The sequence below is a fragment of the Vicugna pacos genome, chromosome X, assembly GCF_048564905.1.
Source record: "Vicugna pacos chromosome X, VicPac4, whole genome shotgun sequence".
Taxonomy (NCBI): domain Eukaryota; kingdom Metazoa; phylum Chordata; class Mammalia; order Artiodactyla; family Camelidae; genus Vicugna; species Vicugna pacos.
Genome location: NC_133023.1, coordinates 39,265,712 through 39,283,056, shown reverse-complemented (window position 1 = coordinate 39,283,056; position 17,345 = coordinate 39,265,712). Strand labels below are relative to the sequence as shown.

The 17,345-nt window shown below is 50.6% G+C and overlaps 2 protein-coding genes across 4 annotated transcripts; both read right to left on the bottom strand.

Annotated features, from left to right (window-relative positions):
* Nucleotides 1-208: 208 nt before the first annotated feature.
* On the bottom strand, nt 209-4,435 carry EBP (EBP cholestenol delta-isomerase). Of its 2 annotated transcripts, none has more exons than XM_015247285.3 (5): nt 4,284-4,435; nt 2,970-3,333; nt 1,561-1,597; nt 1,302-1,432; nt 209-705 (listed from the first exon to the last, which is right to left on the bottom strand). In XM_015247285.3, exons 2-5 carry the CDS (start codon nt 3,268-3,270, stop codon nt 482-484), a joined length of 693 nt encoding a protein of 230 aa, XP_015102771.1. In that variant the 5' UTR covers nt 3,271-3,333; nt 4,284-4,435; the 3' UTR covers nt 209-481. The 2 variants fall into 2 exon arrangements, with proteins under 2 accessions (XP_015102771.1, XP_015102772.1); XM_015247286.3 differs by having other exon boundaries at nt 2,970-3,288; nt 4,284-4,427.
* Nucleotides 4,436-5,365: 930 nt separating this feature from the next.
* On the bottom strand, nt 5,366-16,669 carry PORCN (porcupine O-acyltransferase). 2 transcript variants are annotated; one of them, XM_072955561.1, is made up of 13 exons: nt 16,015-16,669; nt 15,177-15,349; nt 13,733-13,925; nt 13,365-13,408; nt 12,806-12,987; nt 12,595-12,725; nt 10,947-11,072; nt 10,691-10,791; nt 9,608-9,684; nt 9,445-9,508; nt 9,244-9,329; nt 8,134-8,244; nt 5,366-5,804 (listed from the first exon to the last, which is right to left on the bottom strand). In XM_072955561.1, the coding sequence occupies exons 1-13, from the start codon at nt 16,638-16,640 to the stop codon at nt 5,703-5,705; spliced, it is 2,016 nt and encodes a 671-aa protein (XP_072811662.1). In that variant the 5' UTR covers nt 16,641-16,669; the 3' UTR covers nt 5,366-5,702. The 2 variants fall into 2 exon arrangements, with proteins under 2 accessions (XP_072811662.1, XP_072811663.1); XM_072955562.1 differs by lacking the exon at nt 16,015-16,669 and having other exon boundaries at nt 13,733-14,512; nt 15,177-15,313.
* Between the last annotated feature and the right edge of the window lie 676 nt (nt 16,670-17,345).

Genomic DNA, 17,345 nt, shown 5'->3' with positions numbered 1-17,345 from the left:
CACAAAAAGAGATTAAAGGTGTGTCTCATGGATCTAATCAGCCATTAGGGGCATCTGTGCGATCAGTGATGGGGGTTTGTGAGGTTTATGTGATAACGATGGTGAGGGTCTATGGCTGAGAGAATGGTGGTCTGTGGAATTAGTGATGGAGGGGTCTATGGGGCCAGTCTTGGGGCATCTCTGGGGTTAGTAATTCAAGATCTCTCAGTATAGGGCCAAGATCTTTTATTTCCTGATTTAAAAAATTGCCACCATTGCCATACCTCCTAGGTTCTCTTGTACCTTTGTCCCAATGGCTGCTGACAGTAGCTCCACACAGCTCCTTCCTTTCCCATCTCTGGCCCTTTTGGTGCCCACCCATCAGCCTGAATTTGACAGATCAATTCAATTTGCCCTTCCAACCTGTGGGAGCAAGGATTGGACTCTTCTGGCAGGGGGAGAATTCCTCAACAGCCAGTGTTCAAGCCCACGTCATCACTTGTTAGTTCTGCTTGCTCTTGGCTTTTGTGGCTCTGGCATCCAGCATGCTCTGGGCATGAGCGAGATGCATCACTGAATCGAGCACAAAGATTCCGGGCAGCACCAGCCACACAGCATTCATGAAGACAAAGTAAAACCAGAAGTAGAGTGGGTGGCCCAGCTCCCCATGCTGGAATCCATCACGGTACTCTGTCAGGAAATAGAGAATATCCCCATATATCTGACCTGTGGGAAGTAGAAGAGAAAGAGGGAAACCTTGTGAGGAGGAGGTGCAATTCCAAGCCATTTTCCAAGTCTTCAGAGCTTAGGATTCTCCAATTCAGAGAGCTAAGAACTCTGAAATCATCCAGGTGAAAAGTTGAGAAATCAGGAAAGGGAGAATTTCAGAAATCGGAAGCTGAGAAATTCTGAACTCAGGAGAGTTCATCGCTCCCGAATTTAAGGAAGCTCCAGATCCTTTAAGACAGCTCAGAATTCCAGGACTAAAGAGAACTCACATTGGCAGAAAGCTAACAATGTAAGAACATTGAATCTCAGATGAAGGCAGCTCAGAATCCTGATCCTGGGGGACCCAGGGACTTCTTGCCATCATGGGCCACCTCATGGAACCTTTACAGGAGGCTTTGTGATGGAGTGGGAGGAGAAATGAGAATTCAGGCCAAGCGGGGCATGGCTGTTCCAGAACCTCAGGGAGTTTGTTAAAATTCAGTCAGACTCAACCCTCAATGGGCACTATTGAGAGATCCCACCCGCAGGGATGCCCCCATGTCTGTGGATCCCCCATCAAGCCAGCAAACATCCAGCATGGGCCCTCTCCTCACCCACAGAAACCACAAGCTGTAGGACAAAGCGGTGGGGCTGCTGGCGGAGAAAGGCGATCACCACCCATAGGCTGAGTGGACCCCACAGCCAAGCTGTGATGGTCTCCATACATATCGTGAAGTTATCATTCCTGCAGAAGAAAGGATAGGGGGTGTAAACTGGCATCACTGTGTAGGGCACCAGGCACCCCATTAGTGCTCCCGACTCACCACCACCCAAAACCGATGCAGATCTCCCTTGACAGAGGCAAACACTTACAGGATGTAACGGCTGTCACCCTTGGCATACTCTTTCCCTGGAGAAGACAGAAGACAGATGTGAAGAATACTGGCAGGAAAAGGAACTCAGACGCATGAGAGCCAAGGACCCATGTAAGAAGGCAGGATTTATAACCTCCCCATGCCTCAGTTTCCTCATCTGTGAAATGGGGTAGCTGTTTGGACTCAAGAGTTAATATACATATACAAGATAATGTGTGCAAACCTGACACAGAACAATAAGTGTTGCTGTGATTGTTGGGTATTCAATAAATGGTTGCGGCATGAAATGAGGCAGGTGTAAATGATGGAGAGGGTGAAGTAGCCAATGAGCGTGAAACAGAGCAAGCACAAAGGTGAACAGATGAATGAAAGAGTGAGGAGAGAATCAGTCAGAAACAGATAGATCACCCAAGATAAAAATAGACAGGAGACTGGAATAGGTTCTTCACAAAAGAGGATTTCCAAATGGTCAGTAAACATGAAAGGTACTCAAACTTTCACTGGTCATCGAGGAAAAGCAAATTAAAACCATAATGATAGCACTCACATGCACAAGAAGGACTAACATTTTAAGAAACACCCGACCATACCAAGTGTCAGTGAGGATGGGGAAACACTAGAACTCCCCTATACTGCTGCTGGGAATATGACATGGTGCAGCCATTCTTGAAAACGGTTTGGCAGCTTTTCATAAAGTTAAACATCCATCTACCATGTGACCCAGCCATTCCACTCCTCCCTGTTTATCCAGGAGAAATGAAGGCAGATTGCCACACAGAATGTTCTGGCAGCTTTCTTCATGAGGCCAGAAAGGAGTATTGTTTGTTAACAGCAAGAGATTGGGGTGGGGGTGGGGGTGGGGGTGAATGCCTATCAATACTGGAGAAGTCAAATCATTCTGTAACATCTGCGCTTTCAAAACTCTTTATGAACTGAGGAGGAGTGACCTCATTTAAAAAAAAGCAAAGTTTAGAAGTGTATATAGCACGTTACCATTTACACAAAAGGGAAAAATAAAAATCATGATGACAGTTACATGGCATCTACTGTCTGCTAAACACTGTTCTAAGTGTCTTATATATATTTGGATATTACTTTGGTCCCTCTTATACAACTGTGAAAACTGAAGCGTATGTGTGTAATTTACGTGTAAAACCCTGAAAGGAAATATAAGCAATTAACAGTGGTAATAAATAATTGGGGAAACTTGGTGGACAGAAGGTAGATTTTCACTGCATACCTCTTTAAATGGTTTGTTTTTTGACCCATGTGAATATATATGAGACAAAAAAATTAAATAAATTTAAAAAATAAGTTAATGGAAAAGGAGTCGGTGAGGGGGTAAACTAAATCAATCCCTTCCCAGAAAATTCCCTCCCACAGCACATCATAGAACTCAGGACTCACAGAGCTGGGACAATAAGGCTTGGTCTCCAAGAAGGTCCTCGTGGTAGAGGCTGAACCAGCCCTCAATCACCAAGTGAATGAACCCACACACTGCAAACCAGCACAGGGACAGTCTCCGCCCAGTCCCCAGTGGGGTGACTGCAGCACGACCTGACAACAGCCACGTGGTCGTAAGTAAGACCCCAGAGACGGAGAAGAGGCCAGCCAGGAGATGCCAGGTGGTGTAGTCATTGGGCACAAAGTTGTCCAGCCTCAGGTGCTGAGGCCAGTATGGATGCATGGGGCCGGCGTTGGTGGACATGTCTCTGTAGACTGATAGCTGTATGTGGATATGTAGAAAGAAGAAAAAAGGAGGTGGATAAACCTAAACAAATAGAAAGCACAGAATGAGATCATAAAATCAAATCCAAGTAGTTCATTATGACAAGAAATGTAAATGGACTCAGTTAACCGGTTAACAGGCAGACTCAAGTAAAAGAATTATATACTGACTTAAAAACATGGCTATAAGACTACAGAAAGACTGAAAGCTTGTTCCAGCCCTCTGGGAACCATACGATGTGGTAGACACAGGAACCAGACCAGGTCCCAGCTCCCATTGGTCACAGTCTGCTGGGGAAGGCAGGAACCAGACCTAGTCTCTGCCCTCATTGGTCACAGTCTGGTGGGCAGACACAAGAATCACACTAGGTTCCAGTCCTCATTGGTCTGGTGGGGGAAGACACAGGAACCAGGACTGGTGCCCGCCCTCAGGGGTCACAGTCGGCTGGGGGAGACACAGGAGCCGGAACTGGTTCCAGTCCTCATGGGTCACAGTCGGCTGGGGGAGACACAACGACCAGGTTAGGTCCTATTGCAGGGGTCACTGTCTTGCATCATTCAACGAAAAGGTATTACCCTCCCCGTAGTCCTGGAAACTGCAGGACAGAAGAGAGAAGACTAATCAGAACTACGACCCTCAGGTTCAGTGTGTGGGATGGCCCGATTCCTCCTGAAACAGCGCTTCCCGCAGCCAACTTGCAAGAAAGAGGAAGCGGAGGGCAGGGGTCTTGCGCGGGGCGCTAAAGAGGAAAAGGAGGGTCAAGTACAGAGACCACCAATCAGAACTAGAACCCTCTAGTCCAGCTGCCCAATGAGAAGGCGGATCTTCTGTCGTCCGGACGACCGCGCGGTAGCTGGGGGTCCTGCGCAGGCGCGTGGGAATGGCGGGGCAGGGGTGGCGGGGGGAAGGGTCTTGCGTACGCGCGCAGAGAGCCGGCTGTTTAGCAATTGAGGCCTAGGGAATGGAGTGGCAGGCCACACGGGAGCGCTTACCCAGCAGCGCGGTTGCAGCAGCTTCTGCCACAGGCTCCCGGGTCCTCTAGGCTAGCTCGCTGGCTCCGAAATATTCCTAGTTCAGAACCACCCTCTCACAGGTTCCTTGCCTTACGGAGCTGGCCAATGGAAGGGCTGGGAAGGCGGCCTGTGCTGCTCCCAACCAATAGGAGTTCTCTGTGCACCGCCGGCCCCACCCTCACGCGTGGTGCCATTTTCGCTGTTGGTTGAGACCCAGTCAGGAGTGGAAGAGGCTGGGAGGGCCAAGGTTGCTGGGCGTTTTCGGCTGGAAACCAATCTGCAGCTAGTGTCGGTTTTAATTTTTCTATTCCCTTATCAATCACGTTGGAAATTGGGTGTTTAACCTCCTTATCTGCTGTGGAAACAGCATTGCGTTATGTCCTTTCACCTTTGCCCTCGTTTTCAAAGGCAGAGCAACCAGTCTTCCCAGACCAACCTTCAGTCTTAATGCCTGAATGGGCAAGGGAACTGTTAAAATGACAGGCAGATCACATCCTATACACTGCGCCTCTGTCTCTCCCTCTGGTCATCTTCACCTCTCCCAACTTCAAGTCAGAACCAGTCAAAACCCAGACCCCTCAGCCTTGCTGGCCAATTGACGTGGAGAACCTCAATCTCCCTGTGCCAACTCTAAACAGCCAATCAGAACTCCACAACTCTAAGCCGGTGGGCACCCAGACTGTTCATCAGAGTCCAAACCCATTCCAGGCTTTCTAACCAATTAGAACCCACACCCCTCACTCCTAAGGACCAATAAGCATCATCTCTTCATCTGGCTTGCTTTCCTTCCTCTGTCCCAGTCAGAGCAACCCATCAGAATGGGGATCCCTCAGTTTTCCCAGCCAATTAGTATCAGGCGTCCCCCACATCCAACTATCCAATCTATCCTAAGCAGTGTTAGCCTCAGACTTATCATCCAATCATGAATGATAATAAATTGACCACGAACCAATCACAACCTGATCCCACTTCAGGTGTCCAGCTGCTAAACCTTTATCCATTCTGTGCCTCCTTTCTCACTCCTATTCGCCACTTAGCAGTGAAGAAAGTACCTTTTGTACATTTCCTACTTTTATTCGATAATAACAAACCGTATATAAAAAGGGACAAGGAAGGCGGGGAGGCCCTGGATCTCCCCCTCTCTGCTTCCCCAAGCATCCTCCACCCCTAGGCCCCAGAAGGGACCACTCCCTTCCCGCCTTGTGGTGGGTGGGGATTGACAGGCATGGAAATGGTGTATGTGTGTGTTTGTGTGTGTGTGTGTGTGTAGGGGTCTTGGGGGAGGTCAAGGATGGAGAGAGGGTCAAGAATTAGAGAGAGGGCCTTCCTTCATCCCCCATCAGAGGTGGCACCCTGAGGAGGGGTCTTGAGGGAGCTGTGAGGGTCCACATCTGTGCCTCAGCCTATGAGACGGTAGAAGATCCAGCATCCAAAAGTGACCCAGTGACTGGCCCAGCTGAGCTCTGACCACTTGTGGACAGTGTATGCCATGCCGTAGCCCTGTGGGAGAGAAAGAGGTGATGGTTGGTCCCACTCAGCAAGAACAAAGAAGGCCTCAAGAAAACCCATCCTTTGCTCAAGGATGTTTCTGTGACTTCACTGCAACCCTAGGTGAGACCTGAGAGAAGAGACTGGGTACAATAAGAAAGGTAAGCAGATTTCGTTTTTTTTTTCCTTTTGTATTTTCTTCTCCTTTAAAAATCATTTTACAGGACAAGTCAAGGCAATCCCACTTTTTAGCCTGTACTCTCCCTTATAAATAAAGAGCTCCTGGAAATTGATTTTTTTTTAAAAGACAAAAACTAGAGGAGAGGGTATAGCTCAGTGGTAGTGTGTGCTTAGCATGCACGAGGTCCTGGGTTCAATCCCCAGTACTTCCATTAAAAATAAATAAATAAACCTAATTACCCCCCACCATTTTTTTTTCTAAAAAGACAAAAATTAACAAAGGAGGTGAGTAAGCCCTTTTCAGTAAAGGAAAAAAAATGGCTCTTAAACATATGAAAAGATACTCAGCCTCACTCATAATCTTCCTCCTCTCAAACTGGCAAACATCTCCATGAAGTCTGAGAGGCACAGTTTGTGGGGTGACAGGCAGGATCACACACTGCTGGTGGGAGGGCAAAAAGGTAACTTCTTCATCTTCTTTTCTTTCTTTTCAAATGGAGGTACTGGGAATTGAACCAAGTGCCTCATGCATGCTCAGCATGCATTCTGCCAACTGAGCTATACCCCCACCCCCTCCATCTTGTATCAAGAATAGATCCTATGGGGGTGGGAGGGTATAGCTCAGTGGTAGAGTGTGTGCTTAGCATGCATGAGGTACTGGGTTCAATCCCCAGCACCTCTATTTAAAGAAAAATTTTTAAATAGGATAAAATTTTAAAAAAAGGAATAGATCCTACAGCTCTTTCTGCACCTGTGGGAATCCACACACACTTGAAGGTATTACTTGCTGCAGCATCACTTACAATAGGAAAGGAGTGGGGTGGGGAGGGTAGAGCTCAGTGGTAGAGTCCACATCTAGCATGCATGAGGTCCTTGGTTCAATCCCCAGTACCTCCATTAAAAAAACAGTAGTTAAAAAAAGTAAAAAAAAACAATAGGAAAGGAGTGGAAATCATCTGAGTGTCCACCAATAGGGGACAAACTACATTGTGTCACAATGGAAAAAAATGAATGAGGACACTGTACTAATGTGGAAGATTTTCAGGAATTATTATGTGAAAAAAGCAACATGCAGCACAGTGTCATTCATGTGTTACCTTTAGGGTAAAAATCAGGGGGAGGGAATGAAAATAGATTTTCTATATTTGCTTATTATGCTTAAATGTTAGGACGAAATTTGAATAAAATGAATAAAAGTGCTTATCTGTAAGAGGGCAGGGGGTAAGACAGTAGGAGTAAGACTTTCCCCTGAACATCTTGAATAGTTTGAGGTTTTTTTGAACATTATTATTATTATTATTATTATTATTATTATTATTATTATTATTATTATTTTAATGGAGGTACTGGGGATTGATCCCAGGACTCATGCATGCTAAGCACACCCTCTACCACTAACCTATACCCTCCCCCCAGTTTGGTTTTTGAACCATGTGATATGCATTAACTATTTTTAATACTTGAATTCAAATAAGGCAAAAACTTTATTTAAAAAGAAGCAAAACCCAGCTTTTGCACATTTAACCTGAGTAAAAAAATTTTAAATTGTTTTTAATGACAAAGTATAAAATAATATAAAATAAAGTTTGATTTTCAGTTAAGAATTTAACTAAAAGAGAAGCAAGACCTGGATGGATCCTGCTAGAGCCATATGAATAAACATTATTTATAATTGTTTTCCATTTAAAAAGGAGTAAAATCTGGACTGTGCATACTCCACCTGAGTAAAACATAGCACATACATTTTATCATGTGCTTTTAAAATAGAATCAGAATTTGCACAATGTAAGTAAAAATATTTTTTTAAAAAAATTAAATAAGAAAGAGAGTGTGCAAATTCGGCTGAAAGAAAACTATGATGAAATAATGAACTTAAAAAAAAGTAAAACCTGGATTTTGCCCTCCAGCTCCATGAAATAAATTTTATAAGTAAAATAAACATATTTTGCACTCTTCACCCAAGTAAAAGACCCAACAGTGTGACTCAGCCAGAGGGACAGTGGGAAAATTGGGACCAAGGAGCACAGGCTGCATGAGCTAGAGTCACACAACACAACATGAGATCCTCATGCCTTGCTCGGCCTCCCCACCTTTGTCCTCAAGGTTCCCACGAGCAGGGACCACATCCCTGCATAGTCCCCAGCCCAGGGCCCCACCTCACCTGCTCCTCTGTGGTGTCGTCCACATCAACATCGAACAGAGAGCCCAGGTAGGCCAGGTGGAAGATGGCCAGGGCCCCAAAGAGCAGGTTTAAGACTCGCACCCCCAGGCCCTGTGAGGGACAGATGTATATACTTGGCAGCTGGACCTAATCACTGTCCCCCCAGCCCCGCCTGGGCAGGGGAGCCCAGGGAAACGCACAAGGCACAGGAATGAGGATGTCTAGGGCAACCCCCCTGCCGTAGGAAAGGAAAGGTTCACATTCTCCTATGGGAGCTCAAGGTGGGGTGGTCCAAGGATGAGGGTACTGTTAGCATGAGAGTGTCCAGGTTGGGGGAGATGGGAGTGTTCAGACAGAGGAGGAAGCATGGCGGGTGGAACTTTAAGTTGGTTTGGGTGGAAGACAAATCTGAAATTATCCATACTTCTTTTTGCAAAAAGAATGAGAAAAAAAAAAACCCAAACCAAAGCAAATCCTCACCATGACCTACAGGGCCCACCACTCACTTTGTTCAAGCCAAGCCACACTGGCCTCCTCGCTGTTCCTCGAACAGTCCAGGCCCTCTCCCATCTCAGGGCATTTACAGTGGTTGTTCCCTTTGCCTGAAATGCTTTCTTCCCTCACCTTCTTCAGTGAAAAACTCAAAAGTCACCTCTTCATTTAAACTAGAAACCATTCGCCCCCCTGATACTTCCCTTCCTCTGTCCCTTATGTGTTTTTGCCTTGGCACTAATCACAATCTAACAAACTATCATACTTGATTTATTTTTCATTTCCTGTCTCCCCTGTTAAAATGTTTGTCCCAGAGGGCTGGGACTTTGGTCTGTTTTGTTCACCACTGTGTCTCCAGCTCCGCAAGAACAGTGCCTGGTACCAGCAGGCACTCAACAGATGTTCATCGGGGGAAACTAATGCCAGGTATGTAGACAGCAGTTGCTTGAGAAATGGTCATTAGAGAAATGGATGCCAGTGAATAGAGGTGAGGTTACGGGGCTGGTTCAGGCACTGAAAGGGGAAGTTGGTCACCCTGGGACAGATATAAAACGGAGATGGAAGTAATATTTTTCAGGGGGAGTGTTGGGCACAAGGTGGCCTAGGCTGAACCCTCACCAAGCGATGCTGGTGTGAACAGTCTGGTGGGCACCGTTTCGATAAGACGCAGGCACTGAGGATCCGAGCCAGGCGCTTTCGGAGAACTAGGGCAGATGGAGGGGGTGATAAGGGTGTCAGGTTAGCCTCGCGGTGGAGGGACAGTGGTTCCAGTTCCCCACTGACCTTCCATCCATCTGCTGGGCTGGGTTCTGCACTCACCGTGCTCCACGTAAGTGATAAATGCCAGGGACAGCAGCACCGCAGCCAGATGGAAACTGAAGCCCTGGCAGGGCAACGGTGGGGGGCGGTTAATGAGGTGAATAAGGAGGAGGCCCTGCCCCCACACCGGGCTACCACCCCAGTCCCACTCTGCCCTGCTCACGTGCAGGAGGGCGCTGGCTGCATAGGTGACCAGCACGGCTGAGAAGGTCCCTAGGCGGAGAGCGTTCTTGAAAACATCTGCAGGGGGGAGACTGAGTTGAGAGTCTCCTGAGATTCCCCCCTGCCCTTCCTCAGGGATGGGGCCATAGGCCAGGGTGAGGATACCCACCACCTCTTAGGGTCCCCAGGGATAAAAGGTCTCTTTATAATGGCCTCAAACTTCACGTGTCTAAAACTTAGCTCCTGATCTTCCCTCCCAACCTGTTCCTCCCATAGTCTCCCCAAGTGCAGCCAGTGTCAACGACACCCTTCCAGTTCCTCCGGGCAAAACCCTCAGAATCACCCTTGATGTGCCCTCCCCTTACTCCCACAGCCAAACTCTCAGCAAATCCCGTCATTTCCAGAATCTGATTTCTCCCCTCCATATGTACTGCCGCCCTCGCTCCCTCCCCATCTGTCCTCACAGTAGCCAGAGGGCTCCATCACAACCCAAGTCAGCCCACAGCCCTCCTCTGGTTGGACCCAAGAAAAAGCCTAAGTCCTCCCCGTGGCCAGAGAGGCCCTAGAAGACCAGGCCCCCGTCACCTCTCTGACCCTACCACCTGCCAGCTGGTCCCCTCACTCCCTCTGATCCCACCAAACTGGTCTCCTCACAATTTCTCAAATGTGCCAGCTGGGATCCTGCCTCAGGACCTTTGCACTTGCTGTTCTTGCCATGTGTTAAATTCCTCCCCTGCATATTTGCATTGCTTGCTCTCTCACCCTCCCCAGGTCTTTGCTCAAATGTCAGCTCCTCAGTGGGACTTGCTCTGGCAAATGCATTTAAAATTGCAGCCACCCCCACCCAAACACTCCTGCTGACACTCCCAGATCATCTTTACCAGCTTTATTTTTTTTTCACCATAGCACTTATCACCACCTGAACTATTGTGTATTTTTTTCTTCTTATCTGCTCCCTCTATCAAAATGTCAGTTCCACCAGGGCAGGGATTTGGGGTTTTTTTGGTCCCTGTGCTATCTTCAGCTTGTTTGAATGTGTGAAAGGGACGTGGGTTGAGGACTCCCGACTCTCTTGGTGACTCACAATTATTTAGCCAATAAGACATGGGCAGGTTCCAGCTTGTGACAACTTCTACCATGGACCGGGGCAGCTCCACGTTCAGTGGCTTAGACACTGTCAGGTCCCTGTAGGCAAAAAAGAGACATGCAAACTCATTTGAGGATTTCAACCCATCTGACCGCCACGCTTTTGTTCTTGGCTGTTCCCTCCCCTGGGAGCACCCCCCCACATCTCCTCTGGGCACCCTGTGGGAGAGGGGGGGCCCCCCAGCCCTCCCCACCATTCCAGGTGATCCTTCTCCTCGGTGAAGCCGGCCCCCGCCAGCGTGGCTGTGGCTTCAGACAGAAAGCCCACAAAATAGTTGCTGAAGTGGAAGGAGACAGCACTCTCGTAGGCTCGCAGCCACCTGGGGAGAAAGCCGGGGGGAGAGGCATCACTCCCGGGGCCCCAGGGTGACACCCCACCGTGTGGCAGCATCCCTGACCCCACTCTGTAGACTCACCTTACCATGGTGCCCCTAGGGCCCCCAGGAGTCAGGAAGGCAGCAGAGAAGAAAGGAAAGAGTCAGAGAGGCCCCGGAAGCTGGCCTGAGTTGCTCGTAGACGAGACAGACAGAAACATGGCAGCAAAAGGGGTGCAGTATGACAGTCCCACCCATCCATCCATCCATCCACTGCCAGTAAGTCTCATGCGGTTCAAATGGCTGTGTGGGCCTCACCCGGTCCCGCAGCCTCACGTGGCCAGACATCCAGACCCAGCCCCTGTTAGAGGCCGACCTCACCGCCCTACACACTGTCATAACCACGTGTCCAAACACACATTCGATCAGACTCCCAGACTTCCAGCTCTCTGATCTGACTCAGTGACTCTAAGACACGTGGAAGTCCTTTAGTAAGGCACGGAGACCACCAAGCACCCTGCTATGCACATGTACACAACTCTACACTCAAGGCAGTCATCCTGTCAGTTGTACAATCAGACACAGTCAAAAACAGGCCGTATCTTACACTGGAAAATGCTTAGGTTCTGGGATTCATGCATGGCTGCTTTGGCTGGGTGACACTAGGCCAAGTCATTCCCCCTTTCAGAGCCTCATTCAGCAGCAGACAGAATCAGTGGCCAGTAAGTGGGGGAGAGAGTCACACACTCAAGCAGCCAGATGAAATCCTACAGTCACACCGGGGGTGGATGACTGGTCCTGCAGACAGGCACAGGCACGCAGTCATTCACAACCCCTCAGCTAGACAACACCCCGGAGCCAGAGGAGGCAGACCCACAGGCAGAATCCACCACAGACACGCACGCACACCACATGCGACAGTCAGACCCGTTCCCAGCCAGAGTTACAGACGAGTCAGACTTGACTTATCCAGGGCAGCCACATACCCCCGTCGTTGACAAAGGCACAGCCAGACAGCCAGAATTCCAGTCCCACAATGAGGAGCCAGTGGCTGATAGAAAAATAACCCATATACACCCCTAGCCAGAGTCACAGGTCAGTGTCACCAACCAGCATGTATTTGTCACTCCCCGTTGTAGTCACAGCTTGCTTCTAATGGTGAAACAGTGGAACAGATGGACAGCCAGACAGTATGTGTTGGAGTATCCATTGTACACGGAGTCATAGGGGCAGTCTGGGTCAAACCACAGCCACAGACAGACACTCAGTCTCTGTCTAGTCATGGTAGACGGTCGGACAGTCTCAGACTTACAGAACCAATTGGTCACAGACTGTGCCCCACGCCGCATCCCCCCAGTCAGCCCCACTCGCTCTCAGCACCTGCCTTCATTTACCTGGCTTTGCGTTTCTTGCTGTAGTAACAGAAGACAGACAGAAGCATTAAGAGACAAGCTCAGAGCCGGGGAGACCCCAGGTCCCTACCCAACCCCCCTCACTGCTGGGCAGAGGCCTCAAAGGCTGTGCTCACTTGCGAAGGAGGCGGTCACCATCAAGGGGGATGAAGTATGGAAAGAGGTAGGGGCCCACACAGGTGGACAGCACAAGGCACAGCAGGGCCAGCGCCAGGCTCCGGGCCACCTTCTGCAGCCATCGGCGGCTCTGTGGGGATCAAGGCTCCATGAAAACGGCCCCACGGTGGCTCCCACAGTCCCTGCCCGCCTGTCCACCCAGGACCTCACCAGTGGGCGGCCTTGGACAGCCTGTAGGTAGCTGTGGAAGGGTATCCAGGGCCCAAAGACGATGGTGCCCACGAAGTAGAGGTAGCCCATGAATTCCACGGGCGAGGGCACCGCACCCACCTCACCCCGGTCCAGGTCGAAGCTCAGAGACACCGCCTTCATGGCCACGATCATCTGGGCCCCTATGTGTGGTGCCCACAGTCAAGTGGATGAGCAGAGAGCGGGTCAGCGTGGGGGCACAGGGAACACCAGGTGAGAGGTGGCAGGAAAGAAGAGTCCAAGGGTGGACAGGTGGGCACAGGGTCAGACAGGCAGTCGAGCAGGTGGGTCCGGGACTGGCAGACACCCTGACTCAAGAGATTCCATGAGATGGGACAGACAGATGGGGAGAAGTCATGGTAGAGAAAAACACAGACGTAAGGGGGATCTGAGGTCTGCATGTCCAGTGGGCGAGGCAGATGGGGGAGAAAAGTGAGGAAGGAAAGACTAGGTTGGGGAGTTAGGAGATGTGGAGTGGGGCTGGAGGGCCGGGGCAGGTGAGAGGTCCAGGGCTGCCTACCTCGCATCTTGTGCCATGTCACCGTGTCCACCATGTGCATCTCACTGAGGAAAAAGGTGGTGGTCTTGGCCCTATGACTCCCATGGCCTCAGAAACCACAAAGGAGGGGGAAAACCCAGGTGCGACGAGGATATACCTTCCCCTGCCCTGCACAACCTCATGAAGGAAGAGTTCTCCAGGGATCCCTCCTCCAGGGGGAGCCCAAGTCCAGCCTGTCCCAAAGAGCCTTCAGAAAGCACAAGTCTCTTGGAGTCCCCCCTCCAGCAACACCCCATGTCCTCCCTGTCCTGGACAGCCTCACGAGGAGCGATCTGGGGACCCACCCGCCCTTCTGCCGACAGCGTGGGGATGAGGACTCACGCCCGTACCCCATGAGTAGGTAGATGAGGATGGTGACGGAGAGGAAGACGCCGCGATGGGAGGAATGTCGGCAGAGGAACAGCACGAGGTAGCACAGGAGGCTGAGCAGCACGACCCAAACCATGTGCAGCTGGAAGAAGTGGTAGAGGCTGAAGAACCCGCCTGCCACGGTGCTTGCGTGCTTCAGGTAGGACGGCAACCCTTTGCGTGAGAGAGACAGACAGAGACAGAGAGACAGAGGGAGAGAACAAGAAAGGGAATTTGAGCGGGACTGGTAGCAGGGCAACCCAGGCAGAGGGCACAGCCCAGGTAAAGAAAGGCTTAGAGGTTGGAATGGGATGGCAGGGGGCCCAAAGCAGGTGTTGGGGAGCTGGAGAGATGGAAGGGCTTGGGTTTAAAGAAAAGAGGCATCTATAAAGGACATCTGGGGAACCCTGGAGGAAATCTGCATAACTTATATTGGATAATATTACTACATCCAGATTGCATCTCCTGAGGGGTGATGGTTGAGACTGTAGTTTGGGGGAAGATGTCCTTGTTCTTGGGGGACACACAGAAAAGGATTGGGGGTACAGTGGCAGCAGGTTATTCAAGTGATTCAGGAAGAAGATAGATAGATAGATAGATAGATAGATAGATAGATAGATAGATAGATAAACAGAGCGAGCTTATGTGGCAAGATGGTGACATTTGGAGAATCCAGTCGGGTAATGCATATATGGGTGTTCACTGCACTATTCTCTCAACTTAGCTTTTCAGTAACTTTGAAATTTTTCAAACTGATAAACCTGGGGGGAAAAAAAATAAAACATCCATTTAAAATAAAAGAATAAGGAAAAAGAAAGTGTAGAACCTCTGAATCTCAGATTTCCAAAATTCTCAGCATCCTATGGGAACCCTGGGGACTTGGAATCTTGTCATTTGGATATAGGCTTGCCACGATTGTGGAAACATTCCAGAATCCTAGAATCCAGAAAGCTTATGCCCTGATTCTAGAATGCCAGCATTTGGGAAGCTTAGAAGGTGAGAATTTTAACTTGTTGGAATCTCCAAACCCTATAACATGGTACTTGGGGATATGCGGTACTTTCCATCACCTTGTGACATCAGCATTTTCAGAATCTTATAACCTTGGGATGTAGACATTTCAGGATCCCAAGATCCAAGAACTTCAGCTTTCCAGAATCCCAGAACCCAGGAATACTGAAAGGCATGGCTTGGCATGGTTGGCATGGCAGGATGTGGCTTGGCGTGGTGGAGCATGAGGTGGCTGGGTGTAGTAGGACGTGGTATGGTAGAATGGTGCTTAACCTGGTGGGATGTGATAGGCTTGACGTGTCGGAGCCTGGCTGACTTGGCAAGACTTGGCAGGATAAGGTTTGGCTTGGTAGGGATGAACGTGGCAGGTGTGATATCCCTGGTGTGGTGGCCCATGGTGTGGCAGGCACTTACCAAGCCTCCAGAGGAGGCGGCAGGCGAGGCAGATGGCAAGGAGCAGCCAGATCTGGTCAAGACCCTGCTGGGCAGTAGGCAGGAGACAGCCCTGCAGCAGCTGCTGGAAAAATTCCTGGCGGCTGAAGGTGGCCATTGCGGACCCCCACGGATGGACGGACAGATGGATAGACCTGCCAAACGGGGGACATAGAGGGAGCTAGCTGGGATGTCCACGGGGCAGACGATACTCAAGGGATGGACTTGAGCACTCAGATTTCAGTTTGGTGCTGTCCAACCCTTGTAGAGACACGGTACTGAGGGCTGGGAGAGGGTGTGAGTGTCAGGGACATCAGGCTGAGCCGCCAACTGTGTGTGTTGGGGTTGTCCTGGGTGCACACACACAGCCCGTAACCTGCGGTGAATGAAAGACCTGTGTTTCTTGTATGCTGGGAACAGTCCGGGTCCGATGGTGATTGAATGGTGTACATTCTAGGCCCGTATATCAAATGTGGGGGCCTCCCTGGTTTCCAATGTAGAGTCACTCTGTGTGGAGGGCAGAGAGGGAGATCCTGTGACACTTGGAGGCCGTGTGCATCTCTCCTTGAACGGATGTGGGGGGTGTCCTGTATCCCCTGCGCGCCCCATCCCACCCCTACCCGGCCTTTCCCGGCCGCCAACAAAGCCCTGCCCAGGCCCGGGGGCTGCAGGGAGGTGGAGGTGGTGGGAAGGGACACGGCAGAAGGGGTAGTTGGAAAGGTGATGGAGAGGGGCCCTAGTACACGCGCTGCAGACCCGCAAGGGGAGGCCGGCTCAGGATGTGAGCTGGAGAGCCGCGCGTGCACCACCGGCGACCTACCTGGCAGTAAGAAAGCTGAGGTCCAGGGGGCCGGGGACGCACCGCCGCCGCCACCGCCGCCGCCTCCTCCGGGCAGCCTCCCCCGCAGGCCGCAAGGCCGGGACCAGCTGCGGCTCCCAGGGCGGCGCGGAGAGCGGGCCCTTTAAATCCCGGGGAGGCCCGGCCGGCCGGCTCAGCCAATGAGAGGGCAGGAGCGGGGCGGGGACGGAGGAGGAGGGGAGCGGGAGGATGGAGGGAAGGAGGAGCGGGAGGTTGAGAGGAGCGGGGCGCAGGAGGACGTCGGCTCGCGGAACGTTCATTCCCGCACCTTTCCAACCTCTTGGGGTGCCAGTCCCTGAACGTTCGTGTCGGGAGGGCTTCTGGCCGCCCGGGAACGAACTGTCCAATCTCCAAATTCCTAATCCTTGGAAGCCCAGATGGGGAGGATGGCGGAGGGAGGAGAGAAAGCTTGCTCCCCTACCCGTCCGCCTCGCCCCCGAAACTGCCCACCCGCGCAAGTCAGCTTGACGCCGTTGTGCCCCGGTTTCATAGATGGGAAAATAAAGCGCGGTCTCTCCTTTCCCATCCTTTGAGGGAGCTCTGGGAATTCCCAACCTTTCCCCCAACCAGGGACGGACTAGAAACATTCACAAGTACTGACTGTGTCACTTAGGAGCACGAATTAGGCTCCTGTGCTTTCCCCTCAGGACTCCTGGTGAGCATTTAGCTTGTCGTTGAGAACTGATTTGACTGCTAACTTCTCCGCCGGACTCATCCTGCACTGAAGGTAACCCAGCAACTATTGAGTTGTCCCGGTGAACCAGGAGATTAGTACGGAGCACTGATTGGGAGCACTCATGAAGCACTTACAGCGTCCCCAGCGATGGTTTGTCTTGGGCTCTATCAGCACCAAGTCTGAGGATTTATGCAGCACCGGCTGTTTGTCTCTCCTACCCGGCTGGTGTCTGGACACTCCACTCTGTCCCAAGGCTGATGAAGGGCCTTTTCCCGGAGCATTTATTGGGCAAATACTACATACTTCGTTATGAGATAGAAGGGAGAAGGAAGCCAAGGTCAAGCTGGACCCCACCCTGACCTGAGGAACTAAGGAAAACAGGTTCTAATCAGATTGATGCCTGCCTGCATGGAGCTGGGCAAGCCATGCCCACTCCCTAGGCTTCAGTCCCCTTGTGTTAAACAAAAGGGAGGGATTAGCAGTTCTTTGCTTGGAAATACCAATGGCAATTGAAGAGAAATGTATGTCTCCTCTCCTAAAAAAAAAAAATAACGTGGTAGGGGTGGGTATAGCTCAGTGGTAGAGCACATGCTTAGCATGCACAAGGTCTTGGGTT

Bases quoted from the DNA above. Each gene is read 5' to 3' on its own strand.
- PORCN (XM_072955561.1), bottom strand. From the start codon at position 16,640: ATGTTTCTAGTCCGTCCCTGGTTGGGGGAAAGGTTGGGAATTCCCAGA. The intron at 12,988-13,364 runs GTAGGCAGCCCT...CACCACACATAG, and splicing joins GACATGGCACAAGATGCGAG to GGGCCCAGATGATCGTGGCC. The intron at 9,509-9,607 runs GTGAGCAGGGCA...TTGCCCTGCCAG, and splicing joins CAGCCAGCGCCCTCCTGCAC to GGCTTCAGTTTCCATCTGGC.
- EBP (XM_015247285.3), bottom strand. From the start codon at position 3,270: ATGTCCACCAACGCCGGCCCCATGCATCCATACTGGCCTCAGCACCTG. The intron at 1,598-2,969 runs GTGAGTCCTGAG...TGTCTTCTCCAG, and splicing joins AGCCTTATTGTCCCAGCTCT to GGAAAGAGTATGCCAAGGGT. The intron at 706-1,301 runs GTGAGGAGAGGG...TACTTCCCACAG, and splicing joins ACAGCTTGTGGTTTCTGTGG to GTCAGATATATGGGGATATT.